Genomic DNA, 23,577 nt, shown 5'->3' on the forward strand with positions numbered 1-23,577 from the left:
GCACTTGAGTCCTGTTCCCGGACAAATCAGAAGAATGCAAAAATCGCCAAAACAGACAAGCAGCTGGATGGGGAAGAGGAGCAGTAAAGAGGGTTGCATTGATGGTCTAAGCTCAAATAGCAACCAAGCCAAGAGCAGAGCGTAGGTTGGACTTCATGCCAAAGGGCTCTCCACTGGACCCCACTGTTTGCTAGGACCTGGTGCAACCCAGGGCTTAGAGGTTAGCGAGGAGCACCAGGGAGACACACTGCTCCCTCCACAGAGCTCAAGGCACTGCAGGACAGCCATACCTCCTGCCTTCATCTCTTCTGGTCTCCCTGCACCCCTGCCCCACCTCTTTGCTTCAGCCTATATCGACAAGAATAAGAAGGGAACCCAGCACGGGCATCTGGGAAGAGGCACAAATGTCAAGGGCCACAGGGGTGAAGGAGCCTCGTAACTCTCCATGGGCACCAGGATACAGGATGAAATTAATTCAACCTAGGGGAGGAAATCAGGGCTGTTTGAAAGCTGTGGGCTGGCTGAATCTGCAACACGCCTCGGCTGCTGCTCTCGGTCTTCCTTAGAAGACCTGGCATTCCCTTTTATGCGTCGTCGGGCGGCTGCTGCTGGGACCTCGACAGCTGCTTCTGGTTGTTATCCTTCATATCCGTTGCCGGGCCTGGGGGTTCTGCGGTTACCGAGCTACCGCGGCTTGTTGCTATTCATTCCGTTCCGTACCCACGGGAACACTTTCTTCGAAAAAAAATTGGCCTTTGGTCTCTGGGTGCAAAGAGACGAAAAGATGCCCACAGGCGGAAATGGGCCCCCGGGTCCAGCAGTAAGCCCCAAAGGGGCATTCCCGCTGGGGCCGTTCCCGCGGCACATCTGGATCCACCACAACACTCCTCAGGACAGCTTGGACAAAGCTTGCCACGACATCTGGAAGAGGGTTCAAGGGCTCTCTGAAGATCTCCAGCCTACATCACCACTGTTCCTCCAGCCTACCTGCCCCCCAGAGCCATCAGAGACCCTCAGGGCCTCCCAAGAGTGAGTGATTTCAAATTGCCACCCCCTCTCCAATTCAAATTGCTTCTCCCTCCACTCTTATACTTCTTGGCCCACAGCAGGTTGGGATCCTGCATACAAATAGACTAGGTGTTCTTGCAACAGTGTTAAGAAGGGAAATTGGGGATGGGGGGTGAGGTGCGAGTGGGGGAAGAGGATTGAGAAGGGGTTTATTTTCACAGCCCAAATCACAGAAGCTGAAGAGGATCCTTTTTCTCTATGCAAAGTGACGTCCTGTGATGTCTAGCCACATCTAATTCTGAAGCACAGTAAGCAGCTGCTGCATTCAGCTCCCCACAGCAGCTTTTTTTTTTTTTTTTTTTTTTTTTTTTAAATCAAAATATTTACAGGAAGAAGCAAAAGAAGCATTCAAAAGAGCAGAACCGAAAATTAAAGTGTTATAAGGAAACTACTGTAAACAGCTGATCTTTACAAAGAAAAGCTGGATTTGGCAGAAAAAAAAGTTCTCTGCCAAGTCTCGCTCCAGAGGGTAAGTTGTGGGGAGGAAAGAAGGTACACTCTTTAAATTAAAAAGGACAATATTTATAGTACATTCCTGCAGCAGGAAAAAAAAAAATTGTCAAATTAACAAACCCTGCAATTAATTAGCTCATGTTGGCAACTTCCCAGGTCTTGAACAAAAACACAACATACCAGTAAAAGCTGTACAGACCTGGTCCATCTTACTCTGATGCAGTAAATAACTGTTAATACCAGCATTCATGATGCCTCCCAAAGAGGTAAGTTGGTACCATTGTCCCCATTTTACAGATAGGGAAACTGAGGAAGAAAAGGAAAGTATTTGGATCAATGGCACGCAGGGAAGTAGTGGTGCATCCAGGACTCGAAGCCAAGAGTCCCGGCTCTTGCACGGTTTTCTTCTCTATCCAAAATGCAGTATGGATTTTGTAGACAGTTATAGCACATTGAGTCAGCATTCTCCTGTAGCATTTCCTGAAGTCAACTGAGTCACACCAGCGCATATGGGATGCGACAGAACTGGGCCCAGACATCTTTATGGACATGAGACGCATGTACAACTCAATAACACACTACTGGAAGATGCTCTATTAGTATGGGCAGTACAAGAGCCTATATGCAATTATGAAATAGTCATCTGAATTTTAATGAAAAACCCCATTTTTAAGAAATGAAATGATTTTTAGAAGAAACATACTTCTGAGTTTGAGATTTAGCAGGTACAGCAAGTATAGCCAGCTTTCGTAATTCCTTGCCCACGTGCTCCAGAGTTGCACCAAATTTCTCACACTTAGGAAGGAGACAGGAGGATAGCACAATAATCTTCCTTTTGCATTTGCAATCTCAGGCTGTCCAGAGGGTACAGCTTATGATGGGAGATGCCTAGGAACAGGGGTGACCCATCAGATTCATTTTCTATGCATTGAAAAAATGAAAAGAAGAGAAAAGAAAAGAAGAGAGGTCCAGTAGATAGGGTACCAGCCTTGGTCCCACAGGATTTGTATTCTACTCATACTTTTACCACCGACTTGTTGGGCAATGTTCAGCAAGTCATTTCTGTTCTTGCCTTGTCTATTTGACTGTAAGCTCCTTGGGGCGGAGCTGGTCTTGTTCTATGTCTGAACAGCTCCTAGCATACAGAAGCTCATTACAAACATCCAAGTGTGCTTTCAAGTACCTAATTTACTCAGATATGGATTCCCCCAGTAATAATTTTCCAGGTATAGAATCTAATTATTGAAGATGTGCCTTGAATTTGTCCACCTCCTACTGCAGGAGCAGGGAAAATAAGTGGTGGACGTGTGTGTGCGCGCACACATGTGCATGCGTGCGTCCGCCTTGCCCTCTCCCCCCAAATTCTTCCCCCTGAAACCCCTTATCATCAGACACTGCTCTCTCTAAACACGTGCAAGTGAGAGGCAAATTTGAAAATGCCAACCTTGAAATCAATTTGCATATAGGCAAATTACTATAGATACTCATACCCATAGACTTAGTTCATCCAGAATGTATGCATTTGACCCGTCTGGAAACTGCTGCAAGTTTTAGCACAGGTACTCCATTAGCACTTTTAAGCAGCACTTTTGTACCCATTTAGATATTTTTATATATTTCTTTTTCCAGGTCAAATTAGTCAAATCAGTTTCAAATCATATCAATTGAGCAGAGTTCAATTGTTCCAAAAACCATATCAACTGAGCAGGCAGAACTCAATTTTAGTAGACACCAGGTACGGTGCTACAACCGGTGAGCGTCCTCCATCCCAGGCTCTCACCCTAGGACTTCAGATGCTGCCAGATCCATTGGTAGGCATCCTATGTGTGGCCCCAAGCCCAGAGATTTTGGGGTTCAGATGCCCCCACTTGATCTTAGCTCACAAGAGACTGAGAAGCCTCGTTAGATATATTACAAATTATGCATGATATCAGCCAAAAGGCTCATGATTTGCCACACAGTTCATTGGACTGGGCCCTAGTAGAGTCAACAGCACTTCAAGCCAAGGTGACCACGCAGCTTAGTACGTGTGTGTACTCCAAGATACTCCTGCATAAAGGATCATCCAAAGCCTATATGCAGATGAGGTGCAGGGCAACCTAATCCAGCTCCACCTCCTGGAGGGTGGGGGCACACTAATCATATGCACCAGGCTGGGGGGGGGGGGGGATGACAGAGCGATTCTGGGTGAAGTGTTTGGGGTCCTATTTGGTGAGGTCTGCCAGCCATTTAAGGCTGGTGAAGAAACAGTAATCATTGGAAATGGGAAAGAAAGGTACAGCTTAGATGTGGGGGTGAAGAGGGAGTAAATGGGTATTTAATATAGTGGGTCACCAAAGAGTCAATGCTGAGGGCAGACAAGTGCGATGGGCACTACCATGCATCTTATTTGGATGGGCTGTACTGATCTATCTTTATAGGTTCCCATTAACATCTCAGCCTTTTGGCCAAGATCAAGCACTTTTGGGACCAAGGGAAGGGTGTCGTGACTGGCTCTGGGGGAAGACGGGAGCAGGAGAGAATGGGACATAGAGCAGGAACAGCAGGAGAAGGCACGAAAGCTGCAGGAGCGCAATGAAATGCCCACCGGGAGCGGCACGGCAGGACAGCACAGAAAATGCACTGAGAGATGTCAGGGAGGATCACAGACTGCGGATAAAAGCAATATCAAACCATGATGGGATGAAGACAGGATCAAAGACGGCCAGATCCGAGTTCACAGACAAAGCACTGTTTGAGATATTGGAGGTGCAGGAGAATCTTCTCACCAGCACGATGGCTTTCCAAAACATAAAGACTTGGGAGTTTACTTACTGGAACAGGGACGGGTGTGAACGTTTTTGGAAGAAACATGCCAAGTTATGCGGGAGGAAAAAATTAAGAAGGATAAAGTTTATTGCAGGGGAAAAAAAGTCAAGGGAACGAGCGAGTATAGTAAGAATGGCTATGGATTTTGAGGTAGAAGACTATGGTGGATGGAAACGAATGTGCAAGGAGTAACGTGTGTAGAGAAGGTGCGAGACTCGTATGGTATTTGAATGGGGTTACAGAAGGCAGGAGTTGTGCTGAGAACCATCCATTGGAAACCCAGGTGGGATTCAGCACCTCCCATCTATGATCCAGCTAGGGCCCCACCGGGGTTTTATAATATACCAGGGGCAACCAAAGCAATACAGCAAGGAGGGACATTTGTCCACAGATGTGTGGGGAAGGGGCACAGAGCTGCAGAGTGCCATGAGTCCCTAAAATGCACTAGGTGAGCATTGTGCGTGGGGAGGGGGGAGAGGGTACACCTATTCTGCAGGTGCCCCAAAGCCTGTGCAAGCACGGTCAGATCCCCCGAGGAACATCGTGACTCTAAAAAGGGACAGTGGGGAGAAGAGGAGGGCAAGTGAAGTAGAAACGGTGAATAAAAGCCCCTCTGAAAGAAAGAAAAGGAGAAAGAGGGGAGTTTAAATAGCTGTAATTGAGGTGGCTCAAGAAGAAGGGGAGCGGGGAGGAGGAGAGAAGCCAGGCATAGGGGTGGGAGGAGGAAAGGGGAAAAGAAGAAGTCAAACAAGCAGAGCAAATGGAGGTGGAACAAATAAATGAGCCCAAGAGTTAGGGAGGGAAAAGGAAGAAAACTTGGGGGGGTGGGGGGGAAATCATGAAAAAGAAACTTGAAAAGGAGGGGAATGAGTTGGAGTCAGAGCCAGAGAGCAGCTTCCCACCATTAACTCCCCTGGGCTCGAGCCTGGAGTGACGAGCTGGAGGCTGGAAGTGGCAGGGAGGTGGGAAAATGAAAGCCTTCCTGAATGCAAAGGCAGTCAGGCACGGGTCTTGACAAGTCTCAAGAGAAAAAAGCAGCAGCACTGCCTTTCAAAACAAGCCCAACCCATTTCAAGTCCAATCCCCCACCCAACCCCAGCCCAAGATGGGGCGATGGGGAACTTTGGGGTGGCTACACCACGCCACCCAGTCCTCTCCCAGCAGGATGAGCAGCACAGCTCGGAGCTGCTCTGCAGCCAGGCTGGGATCTTGCAGCGGTGACAGCGTGGTCTGGAGCCAGGGCAGAGCTGCGATCTGCAGCCTGCATGCTCCACGCAGGGGTGAACGCAGGCACCGATCGTGGCTCTGCCCCGGCTCCAGACCACGCGGTCACCACTGCATTCCCGGCTAGCAGCAAAAGCTTAGTAGCCTGGGGGGGTGGGGGAAACAGCAAGAGGGACAGGGGGAAGAGAGAGCTTGGGGTGTGTAGGGGAAGGGGTGTGTGCTCCTCTGGGCAGGGAAGAACACGCGTGTGGTGCCAGGTGCCCCCAGTCACCCTGCACCCCAGTTTTCCTGCCCAGAGAAGACACCCCATCCCCTACACATCCCCAAGCTCTCTTCTCCCCTTGTCCCTTTTGTGACCCCTCTCCTGGGCTGCTAGGCTGTTGATACTGGGCTTTTCAGCAGCAACCAGAGGCCTTGGGAGCAGAGCCTCTGCTGCCGCATTTAGACCTGACCCTAAATCTGCTCCCTCTGCCAATTAGGGGGTGTGGGGCACCACGATCTAGGCGTAAAAATGGTGGCCTCCACCATGATCAGGCCACAATAATCAGCAAGCAGGGCCTATGATTTAAAGCAGGCCCTAGAAGTAGACAGGAAGAATATGATGGTTTTGCTAGAAGAAGAGGTTTAAGAGCAAGTAGAGGAGGAAGCAGCAAAGAAGATAAAAGAAAACATCCACTTAAAGGAAGTGGAGGAGTGCTTAAAAACCTACAAAAAAGAGGGAACTCGCCAGGAGCAGACGGACTGCCTATGAAATTTTATGAGACGTCTTGGGCATGGGAAAGGGAGGGATATAGTGGAAGCATTTGTGGAAGCAGTGGAAACAGGAGAGGCAGGGGAAGATTTTACAAGAGGCGCTGTGACCTGACTCTTTAAGAAAGAGGAGGAGGAATTCCTGAAAAACTGGTGATCGATTACACTCCTTAACGTGGACTATAAGTTAATGGCTAAGATGCTGGCTTTGACGAAAAACCTCCAAAAGATAATGCATGAAGACCAAGTATGTGCAGGACCAGGTAGAAGGAAATCTAAAGTGATCAGAGTGATCAGAGATGCACTATCCCACATTCAAGAGTGGAAAATGAACACACTTATAGTAAACCTAGATTTAGATCAAGCATATGAAAGAGTGGATCAGGATTGCAGAGTCAGGGTGCTAGGAAAAAATGGGGTTCCCAGAGAAATTTATATATTGGATAAGGTTACTGTATAAAGAAAAGAGTCAGGTCCAAGTTAGTGGGTGCCTAAGTGGGGCTTTTAAAATTCATACAGGGGTGCGACAAGGATGCTCCCAGTCACCACTATCTGTGCATGGCATGGACCCAGTAGCACAAAGAATAAGCAAAAATAAGGTCATAAGGTGAGTCAAGATACTGGGAGGGGGAGGTACAATGTGTCTGGTACATGGATGATATCACTGTAGCAGCTAGAGAGAGACTTTTGATGGAAAGGGTGCTAAAACATATGTCAAAGTATGGAGAAACAATGGGAGATAAACTAAATGGATCAAAAAGCACAATAGACAATGTATTTAATACGATTTCCTTGTTGCAAATTTAAAATGAGGGGTTATTTTTCACCATGCTGGTTCGGGGAAAAAAACCTTGTCCCCTCCTCCAAAAATCAAATGCTGAGACTCCTGACATCATAAGTAGTCTCTTCAAAATCAAGTCCACTACGCACGTGAGTAGGGTGAGCAGGACCTAATCTGTGGGTGAAAGTTTTACTCTTGAGTTTGGAGATGAAAGCATACACAGCCCATTTCCAGGCTTCTAGTCTTCCCAAAGCAAATTTATGTATTACAAAAAAAAACCAAAAACCCAAACCAAAACACAAACCCCAAACCCTTGCAATGCACAAATTAAGGCAATACCTAAATTTGTCATCTGTAACAATATTTGCAGTCGCAGATCAAACCTAGTGACCTCACTTGAATCAACTAAACTTTAATTATTTTAAAATATTGACTCATGTAAATTGCTGCCGAGTTCATTTTGAATGTGCATGCAATCTTTTGAACAAACAACGACTCTTGCACTCTCCTAGCTTTGTTATCGGACTATTTAGACATAGGAAGATGGCACATCATTAGAAATAGCCATAGGAGCATAGGGGATCAGGGTCCTGTTTTGTTAGCTGTGTTGCATCTACGTAACAGACACCTTAGTTCCCTGAACTGTTTACAAGGGGTACAGAGAGGTGCCTAAATCCAAAATTGCAATCCCCAAAACCTCCACGTCAGCTGCCACTGAAACGTCCTAGGTGCCCATGCTGTACACAGCGGACAACGCTGCCCCTTAGCTCATGATAGCTGCGGCACAGACGGGCCACAAGCTGCCAGGCAGACAGCTGTCAGAAGAGCTCATCTCTTCCACAGCACCTCCTCCTCTGCCTCGACACCGACTTTTCCCACATTGGAGGATCTTCTGCCACTGACACTTCTACGTTTCTTCCTGCTTCTACATCATTGCACTTTCTGTGCAAGCCTCACTCCCTTTCCAAACCTCCTAAAGATCCTCCCAGATCAATATTCCTTCCCATTTGGAACGAAAGGGCTATTGGTGTACATTTGCCTTAAAGCTGCTTCCCCCTCCAGGCTATTTCTCTTCTGGCCCACAGGATACTTATGAGCAGCCATCTCCCAACTTTTTTGCATTTTAGAATTAAAACCAACCAACCTTTAGCTTTCAACCCACACAGTCATATTTTTGGCATAATCACCTGGAACACAGCAGCACCCAGAGCTGCCTCTCCCAATGCACTGGTTCCCTCCTATTTGAGCAAAAAACAGCTATTATTTTGGACTATGGCAAACAGGTGAAAGGTTCCAATTCTGACCAGTAGAGGGTGCTGGGGTACGTGTGTGCGCACGTGCGTGCATGCACATGCATGCACACACTAGCATCAGTGTTTCTCTCTCTACTAAGCCGATTCAGACAGGACATTCTTCTCCACCTGCTCTCATTCATGTGCAGCAAAACACATTTGAGGGCTTTCAGTGCCATTTCTTTTTTCCAGCAGGCCAGAAAGTCTTCAGTAAAGATTCATGTTTGTGTCAGCACCCAGCACTAACAATGTTCTTCTCCTTTGAGTCAGACAGATCAGACATTGCCCTGGCTTTTCACTACAGTTAGGCATGCTGAAGTGCTGTTTCAGGAATGAGCAGCATAGGATGGTGTTAAAACTAGTAGAAAAATGCACCTGCTGGTAGCATCGAGATGCACACGTGCCCAAGCCCCTTCCACGACAGAGATCACCCGTGGTTTGCTGATCAGATGGGTGCAGCAATTTCCCGAAATTATCATGATGCTACAAAAGTGCAATGTGTAAAATTAACTAGAAACTGCAAATGAAGCCAGTCTTCTCGCCTGTGATGTTGAATATCTGCAATGTCAAGCCCAGCTCAGTATCAAACCCCAAAACACAGGATAGTGTGAGAACGCGCTGCAACTGTGGAGGGCTTCAACCCTTATCATTAAGGGCTAATCACACTTTTTAAATAACTCTGGTTCTACAGTCCAGTGTGCAATTTCCATTCCCTCTTTCCATCATTTGCCCACCATGATTTCCAGGGGGCACAACACCGTTTTTATTTCCTGCCCTCCTCTTTCATGCCAGAGTACAGCATAGTCTTGACTGGGAACTTCAATCTCCATCCTCCAAGCCATCCCTCCCTACTGTCCTTTCCCCAGGAATGATGGCATTTCAGGGACTGGTTGCATGATTTAATGTTCATGGTAAAACTAGAGCTCTGTGGATGAAAGGCACTATAGAAATGCAAATCATTTATTGACCTTTGCATGCTACTGTCCACCCTTAGACACATGCTCGCCTGATAACACGGGTGTGCCCTGTGGCTCTTCATTTCTCCACAGCTAGTCAAGTCGGAAACAGGTCACACAAGAGGGGAAAGCCTTGACAGTATTTATAACTCTCCTATGGAAAAGGAATTCCCCGTCTTTTTGGGTCTCTTTTTAGTACTTCAATTCTCTGTGCTGGCACATGATGTTTGCTTGATCCTTTATGTTCTTCTAGGTGCCCTCCCTTACAAGACCTAGCGCTTAGGCTTTCCAGCCACAAGCCAAGAGGAGGAAAATATAACCCTCTTCAGTGGGTTATATAGAAGTAAAGTGACTGCCCCAAGGTCACACAGCCAAAAGCTGGGAATAGAAACCAGGTGTCTGACAACTGCCCCGGTGCCTTATCACTGGCTCACCCTACCTTCCTCATCCTTTTGCACTCTTAAGATCTCATGCTAAAGCCTGCCTTCTCTGTTCCCAACCAACAACTGCTATACCGCCACATCAGTACTTCTTAAAACATTTTTTTTTGGTTATGTATCCCTTTAAGTTTGCTATATTGCTTTGCTCTGCTTTGAGAATAGAAGTAGTGCTGAGATATCATAGAGGAGTTGGTCCTTCTCCTTCTCCCCACTCCCACACTTTCCTTTCCCCTTCCTCCATTTCACATGCTCTCTGCCTTATACATCCAGGGATTATTCATACAATAGTTTAAAAAACACTGTGCTACATGGGGGATGCTAGAAGGGAACGTTTTTGCTTATGATCAGTACTCTTAATAATGCATCCAGTATCATAGGCAGCAACAAGCCTTCATAGACCTTGAGCCCAGAGGTGCCATTCTGCTCATCTCCTCTGTCTTGCACAAGCCAGGGAGTTTGACCTTGTCATCCCTGCCACCAGGCCACAGCTGCTGATTGAACTAGTGCAGCTCCTGTTAACCACTGCAGTCCTGATTTAGCCTTCAAGTGAGTCCACCACATCCTGATGCCAGTTGCTCCCATGCTAGCTGTTACCAACATTTATTTCTAGCCTGACTTTGTCGGCTGAATTAAAGACCACTCTCCTGCTAGAAAACTCCTCCTCGTGTAGGTAGGCCATAATCAAGTCCCTTCTGCACCTTTTCTCAGGTGAACTTTAGTCTCTCACCATGAGGCAGGGTTTCTATCCCTTATATCATTATTGTAGCACTTGTCTTAATCCTCTCCAATTTGTCAGCATCCTTTTTGAAGTGTGAACACCAGAGATTGACAGAGTGCTCCAGTAAATGCTCTCACTAGTGCGCCGTGTGCAGTGGTTTCAGTATCAGCGTCTACGTTTATCCAGCAGTCCCCTGCTTATACATCCAAGTAACACATCCGCCCTCTTAGATACCACGTTGCTCTAAGGGCTCAGGTTTACCTGATTATCCACCATGACTCACAAGTCCTTCTGCGTCACTGCTGTCTTGGAAATACAGCCCTCCATCCTAGGAGTGTGGCCTGTGTTTTTGCTCATCCAGATTCCTCTGAACAGTTCCTATTAACCACTCAACCCAGTTTGCAGTTAACTTCAAATGTTGCCTTCAAACAATTATTCTTTTTGCTTAACAGGGGTACAGGCAGCTTGGTGCCCTTAACATCCCCCTCGTTCCAAAGTCTACTTTCTTCACCTCCCTTTCTCCAAAGAAATAAAAACCCTCAACTCTCACAAATCCCTACCTTTCCTTGCCCTCCCCTTTCTCCCCTTGGCCCAAGCCTTGTGGGATGCCAACACTGACCATGCTAATTTGTAGTGGTGGGAAGGAGGGAGGCAGGGAGTGCACTCCACCACAAAAACCTCCCCCAAAACTTCAAGTAATTACACTGACATTGATGGCACACAAATACAGTACATGGGTAAAGAGTTTCAGGATCAAGATTGCAGCCTGTGAAACTGGAAAGGCTAAAAGGAACGCCAGTAAGAGTCAGAGCCAGGGAGGGCAGGGGTTGAGGACATTGTACACTTCAAATACTGTACTAAAAAGGCGGCACTTCATACAAATAATAATAATAAAAGAGGACACACACACAACACATACAGCCATCTGCTCATTTAATTTCTGCAGTATTGCACTGAAATGTGTTAGTCGGGGGGGGGGGGGTGTTAAAGGAAGGGGGAAGAGCCATGCAGTTTAAAACCCCTAATAATAGAGTTATTCCATAAGCAAAGGTAATTAGGAAAATGTATCATTTATGATTTGCTAAAAAGCATAGCAGCCTGTTTAGACGCAGGCACATGTATAGCACACATCTAGAACTCCAGGCGCCCAAGCCCCCAAACAAAGAAGAGACGAGGCATTAAGTCATGGATTGATTTTGGAAAGGAGTGAGCGGTACACTCCCAGCCAGAGGCAAAAGATGGAAGTAGCACTTTGGAATAGGGAGCTACATTAGGCAAATCCATAATTAAAAAGTGCTTAAAAGAAAAAGAAAAATATTCTTACCATGAATGGCTCCAATTCATCACTGTCAGGCACCTTGCATGCAGGCTGGCATACTGTAGCTGTTTCGGCCAGGAATATTCGCGTTTGGTGATACATTGCACTACTGGACTGTGGCACTCGGACACTGCCGTGACACAGGGAGATCCACACACCAGGGCAAAGCAGGGATAAGCAATGTCATCATGAGCTTCCAAAGTGTTTCACACTCGCTTTGCAGATGCAGAAGATGCAGCCTATTGGTGAACAAAGGCCAAAAGAGGTTTTTTTGGTCAAAGCCCCAGGCAAAGAAAAGGCTCCCCTTTCCCATGTCCTTTGACTTTACACATACAGATTAAAGGATGTTACTCATCTTCAGTTTTGCTATGTAGCAGTAGTGGAAGAGGTTTCATATACCTGGATGGAAATACCAGTTGGGAAGCATAGTCGAGGCTGGCTGAAGGGTTTACTTTTATGGGTGTTAGGCTGGGACATGGTAGTTGAGAGCTGGGTAGAGAGGAGGTCTGAAGTTTTGAAGTATCATTTGGGGAGCTTGTCATTTCTTATCTGTGAGTCGGTTGTCCGTTTTTGTAAGCTGCTTTGAACCTTTTAGGATCAGGTAGGTATACGTCTAAATAAATAAATAGCGACAGCATTTTTCCATCCTAGCTCTGCAAACAGGTTTGCTTAACTCTAGAGTGGTGATTCTCAGCCTGGATGCTGTAGCACCCTTGAGATCCTTTCAAGGGTGCCATCAGATGCCACAAAACATTAGTGCTACAAGGTGTACAAACAGGATTCACAGGATTAACCCAGAGATTTCAAATAGGAATCCATAATATTAAAAAAAAAAAAAAAAAAAAAAAAAAAACCAACAAAAACACCTTTTGACCCGTTATGGTCTTTTTAAGCTCTCTGCAACAGAAGAACTCTCTATTATTTTTCTGTAGTCAAAAAAATGAGAGGAGGCAAAGAGCTTGCATTTTCCACGGGATATCTCGAGTTGACCAAGAGCTGCTTTGGGTCTAAAGAGGTTGAGAATGCCCATTTTAGATGTACATGTAGACCTGTTGACTTCAGTGGGGCTGTTCCCTGGGGAGAGGGGCAAAGTTAAGCAGGGGTATACAACCGTAGGTCGTGAGGCTGCAACATCCTAAATGCCACACGGTAGGGTCGGCATCTTACCTAGACTCCTGGTGGCCCCAGGTGAACTTTTAGTATCAGGCCCCCCCTTTGCTAGAGATAGATAAGGATAATAAATAATAATTTTTAAAATTACTGTTTTGGGGCTCCCTTTCTGTCCAGGCCCCGGTGGCTGCTCAGTTCGCTCCTGCCTGTGCCTGGCCCTGAGTAGGGTCTCCCCAAGCCCAGCATCAGGCCCTGTCCCTACCCCAGCTTGCCCAGTTGCCTGGATCTCACCAGCTAGGGGCCTTGAGGAAGCTTCCACTTGGAGCAGCATGTCCCTTCTTCCGTTCTTACCCCTGATGTCTTCATTGGTCCAGCACCAACACCACTGCATTGACCTGGCAATCAAGATCTATAAACTGCATCTTACTATCTGGCTTAAAGGACTTTTTTTACTACCTATGCAGCAAATACCCTCAACCACAGCCTTCACCCAACTCATCTAGCAAACCCTGCTCCTAGCCCTGTCCCTATTCCAAGCCCTCACACAGCCTCTCCTCATCACTAAGCACTTCAACACCTGGGAAGCCACTAATTCATCACAGGTGGGGCCGTTACCCAGCTCCCTGCAACACGCTGACTTAATGCATGGATCAAGTACTTGGTTTTGCCATGGAGCTGCTCTGAGTCCCAGACTTTCAATGGATGGTACTTAGGTCCCAAAATATCTTGAAGAGCTTGGTCCTAAGTGATCTTCCATGAATCTTCCCCTGCCTTCCAGATCTCTTTTTTAATGTGCTGTGGACTTTAAGTTTAGGTGCTGCTTCTGCAAAGGTTTAGGCACATGCTTGTAATACCAGGCTCACAGATAAGCCTTTATAAAATGAGGGCCTTGAAAGCAAACAATATTGCTGCAGTTAGGGACCCTAGAGCAGAGCATATAATGCAGAGACGGTTTTTACTCCCAGGATCGAGGGGATCAGGTTTTACTGTGCAGGGGATTCAGAGGGTTGAAGGATTCAGTCAAAACTACTGCAGAGGAGTGATTTAAGGAGCTGCAGGTGAACACAATGGAGTAGAGATGGGGAGATCAGTTTAGGAACTGCAGCTTGTTCTCAGTCACAGAAAAATGCATTGAGATTTAACCCATTGGTCCTGTTAAACGCACAGGACTAAGCTTTTTGAACAAGAATGCTTAAAATTAAGCTCCTAACCTCCTGATTTGACACAAAGAAGTGGTCTGATTTCCAGAAGTGCTGAGTAAACAGAGGTCCAAGCTGACATGCAGAGCCCTTATCTTGCAATGAGTTCTGGGTGTGCAAATTCCTTTGGCCCTGTTGGCTTCACTAGGGTTTGGTGTGGGGCTTCACATCCAGACACCTCCAACAAGAAAGGGGTCCTGGACTGCAGCTGAACTCTTCTCAGCCCCTCTGGAAACATCAGACACTTTTAGGTCAGCAGCATTGATTGAGGAGCCTGACTTTGTGTGCCTGTGTTTGAAAACTACAGCCAGAGCGTTCAGTTTGGTTAAAAATGAAAATTCAGTGCTTTCGGAGAGAAAGAACTATTGCAAGTGGCAGGTGACAGAGACTTCCCATGTGCCGTCAAATTAAGGGCTCCGTCCTCAAAACACCCGCTAGACTCTTCCAGCCCATCGCAGCAAACAGCTCTGCAGATTGCACTGAAGGACCAATTCATTTGGTTTAAAACAGCCTTAATTAGCCTCTAAACTCTCCCCAAAGTTTCCAGTAAATATTTGTGTTGCTGTTAGTTTTACTCCTTCTCTAAAGGAGCCACTCCATCCGTACTGGTCCCCTAAGTAATCACAAGGAGGAAAGATAGTCTGAGCAATTTTTAGCCAGGACTGGAATGTAAGGGTTTAGGTTTAATACTTCATTTAGCTGTGAAATCTCTTTCTGTCACGAAGCAAGTTGCTCAACTTTCTTTCTTTTGTCTCATGTTGATGAATAACTGGAGAATACAACTTCCCTCCCTCACAGACTAGTTTAAGAATATAAGTTCATTAGTGGTTACATGCTCTGTTCCTATCATGAGGGTCATTTATCTGCCTAAATAGGCTTCAGTTGATCTTTGTCAGTAAAAAAACAGGATTATTTCTCCCCCCAAGCTTTGATCCAATTTTATCAACATTTCAAATGTCAGCACCAAAGAAGAATTTTTTTGATAAAAGTATTGTTTTTCTTCTCTTTCATCACTTGATGGATGATCATCTATGCTAAGAAAAACACCTATTTCTGTTACTGGCTCCCATGATCAGCCATGGATCATTTCCTTGGTGTAGGCAAGGCTTTTGCTTCATTTTGATATATATTATATACATTTCTATATAGAGAGATACATCTTTAGAGATATAGATATGAATATATGGATATGTGTATAGATATATATAGATATATCTCTATATATAGATATATCTCTATATAGAGAGAGAGATTTGCATGTGTATATATATACACATATACATACATATATGTATGTGTGTGTGTGTTTGTAGATCCAAATGTCCAGAGAGATATATTTGTCAGTGCATATATATTACACACACACACACAAATACACATACATATATATATGTATATGTGTCTATATATATGTATATATTTGTAGATCCAAATGTCTTCTCTTTATTTTAAGCACATATCTTAAAATAATTCTTTGCCCTTCATTATTGCATTTTCATCCAAGTGATTTTCAGCTCTCCCTTTTGGATGTGCATTATCTATGTTAGATTTCTCTCTTTCATGTAGATCCTTGGAACAGAACTGTGTCAAAGATGAAATTTCTCTTCTGGTGGAACAGGAATACTTGAGCCTTACACAGGAGACCACTAATGAGACAGAAATGCAAGGTTCAGAGGAAGGCAAGAAAACAGACTTTACCTTAAGTCAGACAGCTTCAAACAGCAGCCTTATTCCACCTTCCAACAGGGACCAGTTACTAGATGAAACAGAAGGAGTGGAAAGTGTGTACAAAGCCATGATTGGAAGCAAAGAAAGGGAGAGGAAGCTAAGAGCTCTCTGTGATGCACAGCTGTCTACAAAAGCCACCATCGCGGAGAGTTCACGCCCTGCAAAATGCAGCGGCAAGAACTCAAAAGGGGTAGACAATGGCATCACTAACATAGAAGCGTCCAACATAGAGATCAGCAAGTTACTGGTGCAGTTTCCAGTGAAGCACACAGAGACCTCCAAAGCTCCAGACAAGCAGCTAGTGGCAGAGAAAGCCAAGCTGGTCAAGGACTTCCTACAAAATAGCAAACTCAGCTCCCTCGGCCAGAAGGAGAGTGCACCAGCAACACTTTTAACCACCACAACCATGGAAAGTCAAGCTCCAGGACAGAAGAAGCAGCTTCTGGGGCTTTCCAAGATCTGCCCAAAGACCAACCCTGACTTAGTGACTGAGGTGCTACAGACTCCAGGTGTGTATCGTGAGATGGTGGGCGAATGGGATTTAGGAATGATGGGCAAAAATAAAACAAATAAGGGGCTGTTTAGAGGGAGAGGACATGAAAAAGTGTGGCCATATAGTGATGTCCTTCCAAAGACTTGTATACCCTATTAGCTCTGTGGTTCTCAACTTTTTCCATAATGGGACTTTGTATTTCCTGTCAGACCTGATCTCCCTCTCTCACCTCACTGGGATCAACCCAGGATCCTTCTCCCAAATAGCAATATTGGAGGTTCAGGACGGCCATGACTACCAAGCTCTGAATACATGGATTAACTAATACCTTTTCAAAAAAGCCAGTATGAAATGCTGTTTAAAACAATTCCCCACTGACTATCTACTGCATTCAGTGCCATTTTGTTTAGCAATAAACCTGGCAGGTCTCTTTCTCTTTGTATATCATCAAAGGGATGCTTTAACTTCATGGGCTACACTGGGATAAACAAAGCGATGGATAAATGAATAATGAATGATGAATAATGTAGTCCCATGTCAAAGAAAGGCAACAGGCCCTTCCATTCACTCCATGTTGCATTGGCTATAACTCCTTGAAAGGCTCAGCTAACTTCCTGGGCCAGCATTTTCCAGAAATGGTTAGAGTCTTTTGGAACTGATTATATTTTAAAATGACTTTCCAATGTGAGACAGTCTCTTTTTTGAAACATGCTGAAAAAAAAGAAAAACAAAACAAAACAAAACAAAAATCAGTCCTTTTGCACGACTCAGGCCAGGCAAAACCCGTTATGTTTGCACCTTGCTTTTCCATTTTCAAAATCTTGGGCCAGCTGTATCACGACTCAGAGATGCTCAAAAATTAACACGAACAAAATGTGACTTGCTTGTTTCCTAACCCCAAGAAGGGTTTTTAACTTGGAGCAAATTTTCTAGATTTGGGCGCAAAAGGGGCTGTTCTGCTTTTACTTTAGATGAGCAATTTCATTCGTATCTATGACTAAGACAATTAAATCGTCTGATCCGGGTCTTCTGAGGTCAGAGTTTAATGGTCTGATAAGTGAGTTTGAATTGCAAATTCTTGAATTTGGGTCTCAGCACTGCAGGGCTGTAGCCAGGAGAAGTAGCTGAGACCTTAAGCAGATCGTGTTTATGGGTGAAGCACAACCTGTTTAACTGGAGCGATCGGCAGTTGAGCAGAGAAAAGTGCAGCGTGTCTGTTAACAATGTGTTTAACCTCATTTTGTTTTATAGTAACTACCGCACCATCAGACAAAAACAGCTTTAAATACAGTGGAAACATTTTTGCACCACGTTTTCCCACCAATTCAACAACTGCAACGTTAAATCACCCTTTTTGGCTTAACCTAAACTTTCCTCCACCTCCCGTCTTTCCAAACCATTCGGGTTTCCCACAGTTCCAGGTAATACAAAAATAAAAATACACCTTTCCTTTTTTTGGCTGTGTGAGGTCTGGGATATACTGCAGCCTGCACTGACAACGCTGTGGTTCTAGCTGCCATTGCTTTGAAACCTATCTTGTGATTTGTGGTGTAGAAACTAGACTCATGTCCAGCTATGAACACTAAAACAAAAAGTGAATTTGTGAGGCAAAAAACATAGGCCAAGTGCTTGTAGTTTAGTGAATTGGGTATGTTCATATGGCACTGGGAGTTGTCTTATTTGTGCGTGTGTATATCCACATAAATGCAAGCCAAAAAAAAAAAACAAACTAGTGAAATTCAAGCTAGGTCATAGTTCAGTGTGTGTGTGTGTGTGTGCATAGACGTGTGTGTGTGTGTGTGTGTGTGTGTATAATACCTATCTATTGATCTAGATAGATATTATATATATACTCGATTTCTATAGCTATAGATATAGGTATCTATAGCTATAGACATAGATATCTAATATCTATCTAGATAGTTATCTACAGAAAGATATAGATATCTATCTGTAAATTACATATCTATCTATAGCTCTATCTAGATATCTAGATATTATAAATATAATCTATATAGATAGATATCTATATCTATCAATAGACGTAGCTAGATATAGATATCTATCTAGATAGATGTGATATAGAGAGATATCTCTATAGAGAGATATCTGTATCTATAGATTATATCTATCTATGCATCCATATATATAATACACATACACACAGACATACACTGAACTGTGACCTATCCAGAAGTTCACTTGTTTCTAATTTCTGGCTTGCAGGTATGTGGGTTTTTCACATGCCAACCTATAACCATGTTTTTTAGTAGGATGTCACTTTTCTTACCTGTAGGACTGTAGTGGAATCCCATGTCCACATATAAATCAAACACCTGAATTTTAAGGTATCTCAGCAGAACCCCAGATTGTAATCCTGGGTCCTTCAGTGAAATGAATGTAGATAGATCCTCAGACTGACACAGATTCCTACTGAATACAGTGACGTTTAGGACCCGTGCATGAAAGATGCTATGTTGAGGTTTCTTAGCATTCATTATAGCCAACAGATGTACTGATTCCACAAGCTTTCATGCCGTGTTTGCCAAATGATACAATCCATGGGTCACGTACGACAAACTCTGAGTTTCTGTGACCGATCGATTTCTCTCTATCCCTTCATTCGAATCTCTGATTTTGCATCGAGCAGATGAAATTCATCTTGTGAGAAAAACATTTCTATTAGGCCTGTTCCATTCCTTTCACTGAGCATGTGAAAGAAGGCCCTTCCTCTGTCTTTTACGTGCCCACAGCTCATCGCCTGTAACCCTAGAGCCCGTCAAACCACACGTGTCCCCCACTACCTGGCTGAGCTTCATCACCCTTTGGCTTATTTGCACAAGCCATTTCTCATTTTCCTCGAGAGATCCCATTGTGTCATTTCCTTTTGTGCAAGAAGCAAAGATCCTCAGCTGAACCCAGATCTTTTTGCCTCGGAATAGCATTTTTCATCTTAGTCCATGAAAAATGAGTTTGGTATATTCAGAAGTAGACTTAAGCACTCACCTTAGTTTCTGAGCACCTAAACACCTGGAATACCTTTGAAAATCCTAATTTTAGGGGTAACTTCTTTTGTAGGCCTCATCTCGGCTCTTCCTGTTGTGGGTACATGTTTGTACCTTGTTATTTGAAGTTGCATTTCATAGAGGTTAGCTGTTTCCTTTAGAGGTGAATGCATAGTGGGGGCCAAGCTATCATGTGCCCTCATGATTTCCTGATTTCTCACTGAAGTCAGTAGAAAAATGAGCTCTTGCCCAAATATGGTAGAGCATTCAGTACCCTCTGCAGAAAAGAAACCCATATTTGGGGAGGTGAAGAAGAGAATTTGGCCTATATGTGCCAGATAAATGTCACTCCTTTGAACAGACAGCATCCCTTAAGAAAAGCAAGGTATTGCACAACAATAATTAATATACCAAGTCAGCCTGTTTTATAGTTGTGTCTTATGTATATTTAACAGGGCTTGTATCATCAGAGAGTGCGGATGCCATATCAGCAGACTATACACCCTTCTCTAGGATGCTATTCAAGACAGGTGTGTCTAAATGGTTATGGATATGCTTTAATTTGCAGTACACGGATGCTAAGCACAATAGATTAGTCAGAGCAGTTTGTCATGTGGCATGACTGACGTTGATGCTTTCGCAAAAATAGATCTGGGGGCCAGATGCTTAGATGGTGTAAATAAGTACATCTGTATGGAATTACACCTTTTACACTAGTTGAGGACCTGGCCCCAAATCTCTAATTAAAAAAACAAATTGCTTATGTTCCATTATAGATTAACTCAGGAAAGGGTTTTTGGTTTTTTTAAGGAACAGCGCAATCAGCCTTCTGAAATGTGCATTTCTATTTTAAGTTAATTTATGAATGATGAAAACAATGGATGGGCTGCTGCAAGATATTTTCTGACAGTAAGAGGCACAGCAGAGAGCTGGAGTTGACTTGCAAAGTCATGAGAGAGCCTCAGCAGAAGTGATCTGACATGTCACTGCAACCTTTCTGGTCAGATGAAAGTGGGTTTCTCCAGCTGGACACTTAAAAAAAAGAAGAAAAGAGGGAAAAAAAATAAAAAGAAGTAGTTGCAGTAGTTATAAAAGCTAAAACATGAACTAGGAAAGAAGTTAACATACCACCACTTTGAAAGCATAGCAGTCAGTGTCTCACAAGCACTACAGTATTCTCTCTAGTGGGGAGTAAAAAAAAAAAAAAGAAAATGCAATATCCTACAGAAATGGTAGACAATGCTATAGCCATACATGTGGACCAGCGTGTTCCAGTGGTTAACTCAACTGGAAGAGCTAGGAAGTCCAAGGTACTAGTCTAAGTTCTGTTGGGCAATTTCGGTCAAAGTTTGATAGTTATGCATATCGCAGCAAACATCACTGCAGCTCTCTATCCAATTAAAGATGCATCTAAGGAGTGTTTTTTTTCCCCACTTAACCTGATGAGATGGACCTAAATAGCATCACTATTTCTTTGCAGAAAAAAAAAAAAACTTCCATAGCAGTTAAGATCTTGTCTGGTGCAAGATCTTTGATTTTTGTGCCATTGAAAAGGCTTCTTCAGGAAGTGACCCAAGATTTTTTTTTTGTTCTTGTTGGCACTTATAACAACATGACTGCCTTAATTGTCTTGTGAACAGCATACTGGGAGGTGCTGAGTCCTCTCAACTCCTTGTGCCACTGGGAGGAATTGAAGGCTTGGTTCAATTGTTCAAAATTAACCCAATATGGGTGGGGAAGTTCATAAGCTTTTTCACCCAAAAAATCTTTCCTCTGCTTTAGGAATGTAGTCATCTCTCCCCACTCCCTCCCCCCCAAGTTACAACTAGACTGTGGTTATAAAGAAAATTAAAGGAGATTTTATAAAAATGACATAGCAAACTTCCCCCCCACCACAACCTCGTTAACAATTTTGAAATATTTCAGCCTTTTCTAGTTCCAAACGTCATTTATAAGATCAAGCTCTAAATGGGCACAGACAGAAGTGTAGCTCCCCACTGTAACTCATAGCGGTTTGCAGGAAGCGCCATGAGTTACAGCGATTCCCCCAGACTCAAGAGACATTTGGAGCAATTTGGAGCTGCTGAGAATCTGCAGCTGTTCCCCTCTAGCCCTTCCCCTCTCCCCTGCCAACCTTGGTGCTGTCTTCAGAATGGGAGCAGGGGAGGGAGCTCAGTCTAGGTTTTTTCAGCTGGCGCTTGAGTGTGGGGCAGGTGGATTGGAGCTAAGCACATGGCTGTAGAGTGCTTTCACATGACAAATATAACACGTCTGCACCCAATGATTCTGTTTCACCTCATCTCTCATATTATATTTCCTTCCCTTATAGGTAACTCCTTACAATCCACAGCACCTTTTTCGGTCACCTTACACCCCTCTATTGAACTATGTCCCTCTGGTCCATCCCAATTATTCATACCAGCAGAGGAACCTCCTCAAGCCTTCTAGCAATGTACGTGATCCACCAGCAATGGCAGGTGATGGACCACAGTATCAGTTCCCTCATTTATACGGGTATGTCCATGCAAATGTGTTGAATAGTTCACTTAGCACTTTACAGGAGGGTTTGTTGAGTTATTGCAAAACCAAATGCAATTTGCTGCCTAGATATGGTCAGAAAATGGGATCACCATCCTGTGGGGACTGCTAGCATTTTAAAGTTCCCTTCATTCCAAGCTGAAGTAAAAAAAAATGATGTTATCCCAGAATGGAAATTATAACTCAGTTTTGATTTGAGGTCATCTAGAATTATTTCTTTTGATAAAGTTGAAACGCTGTGGTCTAAAACATGACATCTACATATTGTACTTAAAATTAGAAGGTAAAAAGTAAAGAATAGTACATGAGGCAATGTATAAGGCGGCACAGCAAAATGTTTTTTATCTGATAAAAAGAACACATTCCAATGTTAGAAAAATCAATTGTGTTGTTACTGTTGAAACAGGTATATTTTAAACAATTCTCCTTGACACCTCCCCATCAAAAGTTTCATCAACAATCAACGGGTCTCTTCAGAGTAGGGAATATCTCCAAAGACTCAAGTTCTAGTTTTGCCACGGAAAAATTACACTAATTCCAGCAAGGATACAGGTTGCCCATAGACCACCTCTTCATATCCCACCTATAAGCCTCTGTCCTGATTTTTATCGTCTCCATGTCTAGTCAAGTCCTTGAACTCTCAGGAGAGTTTTATAAGGCTGGCAAATAGTGTCCCCCAGTCAAGACATTGTAAGAAATATTGCCTGAGGAGGTAGCGCCAAGGAAGAGCCGTGCAAAGCAATTTGCTTGCTCTGCTCAGCGAGCAAAACAGGAGAGGAGGAGAAAAGAGAGAGGACAGGAAAGGAGGAGGTGGAAGAGAGAAGTCTCCTCCTCTCCTCCAAGGAGAGGACTTCACTGTCTACAGTATTTGTTCCACCCTCTGTTAACACTTCCCGACGCTATAGTTTCACTTATTGTGGCAATGACATTAAACCATATTTAACCATACTTTGAGGACAGCTAGATATGGTGGAAGACCACTGGTCTGTAATACTAATGGGAAAAATTTGGGGAGGAAAAAAAATCTAATATCTACATAAAGCTTTAGTCTCTTAGGTTTGGGAATTTAAATATATTTAGATACCAAAAGATGCAAAACAGTACTTATCTATATTGCATTCCCATGGTCTTCCACCATATTTATCTGTCCTCAGAGCAGAGTTAAATGTAATTCAGTGTCACAGAGAGAGGGGGTGGGAAGGCAGGATGGAGGGAGAGAGAGAACAAGTTCAAGAGAAGGAGAATACTAAGAAAGACAAAAAAAGATTGGATGGATTTAATTTGAAATTTTGTTTTTTAGGTTTAATTCTATGCTGGGTGGATCTCTGAGGACTAATCCATATTTCTCTTCTGTGAGTGGTATAAACTTTTGAAGTAGTCAGGTTTTGCTGCAAGACTTGTGGAAAGGAAAGCTTCAAAGACTGTTGGGAATTTTCTGTTTAAGTAAGGACTTCCTTTGTATTTTCCCCAACGTGAAGATTTTGGTCTATAATGATCCTGCATGACTTAAGAACTTACAAAACACCTACACAACAAATCCATCCACAAGAAGGAGTTTTGTTTAGTGGGAGAAAATGAGTTCTCTTTTTGTAAGATGGAGAGAAATAATAAAAATGTTTTATTTATGACAAATGTGTGAGCTGCTTAAAATTGATTTTTTCCTGTAAAAAAGATGGCTGATAGAAAAGGAGCGTGG

The 23,577-nt window shown here is 43.9% G+C and overlaps 1 protein-coding gene across 1 annotated transcript; it reads left to right on the top strand.

Annotated features, from left to right (window-relative positions):
- Positions 1 to 784: 784 nt before the first annotated feature.
- On the top strand, positions 785 to 23,254 carry C7H1orf94 (chromosome 7 C1orf94 homolog). Its single transcript, XM_090058363.1, has 6 exons — positions 785 to 1,029; positions 15,684 to 16,354; positions 17,590 to 17,759; positions 19,799 to 19,873; positions 21,673 to 21,857; positions 23,182 to 23,254. The coding sequence occupies exons 1-6, from the start codon at positions 785 to 787 to the stop codon at positions 23,252 to 23,254; spliced, it is 1,419 nt and encodes a 472-aa protein (XP_089914489.1).
- The last annotated feature ends 323 nt before the right edge of the window (positions 23,255 to 23,577 follow it).

This window comes from Crocodylus siamensis, chromosome 7, assembly GCF_052110815.1.
Source record: "Crocodylus siamensis isolate JL-2025a chromosome 7, ASM5211081v1, whole genome shotgun sequence".
NCBI lineage: Eukaryota > Metazoa > Chordata > Crocodylia > Crocodylidae > Crocodylus > Crocodylus siamensis.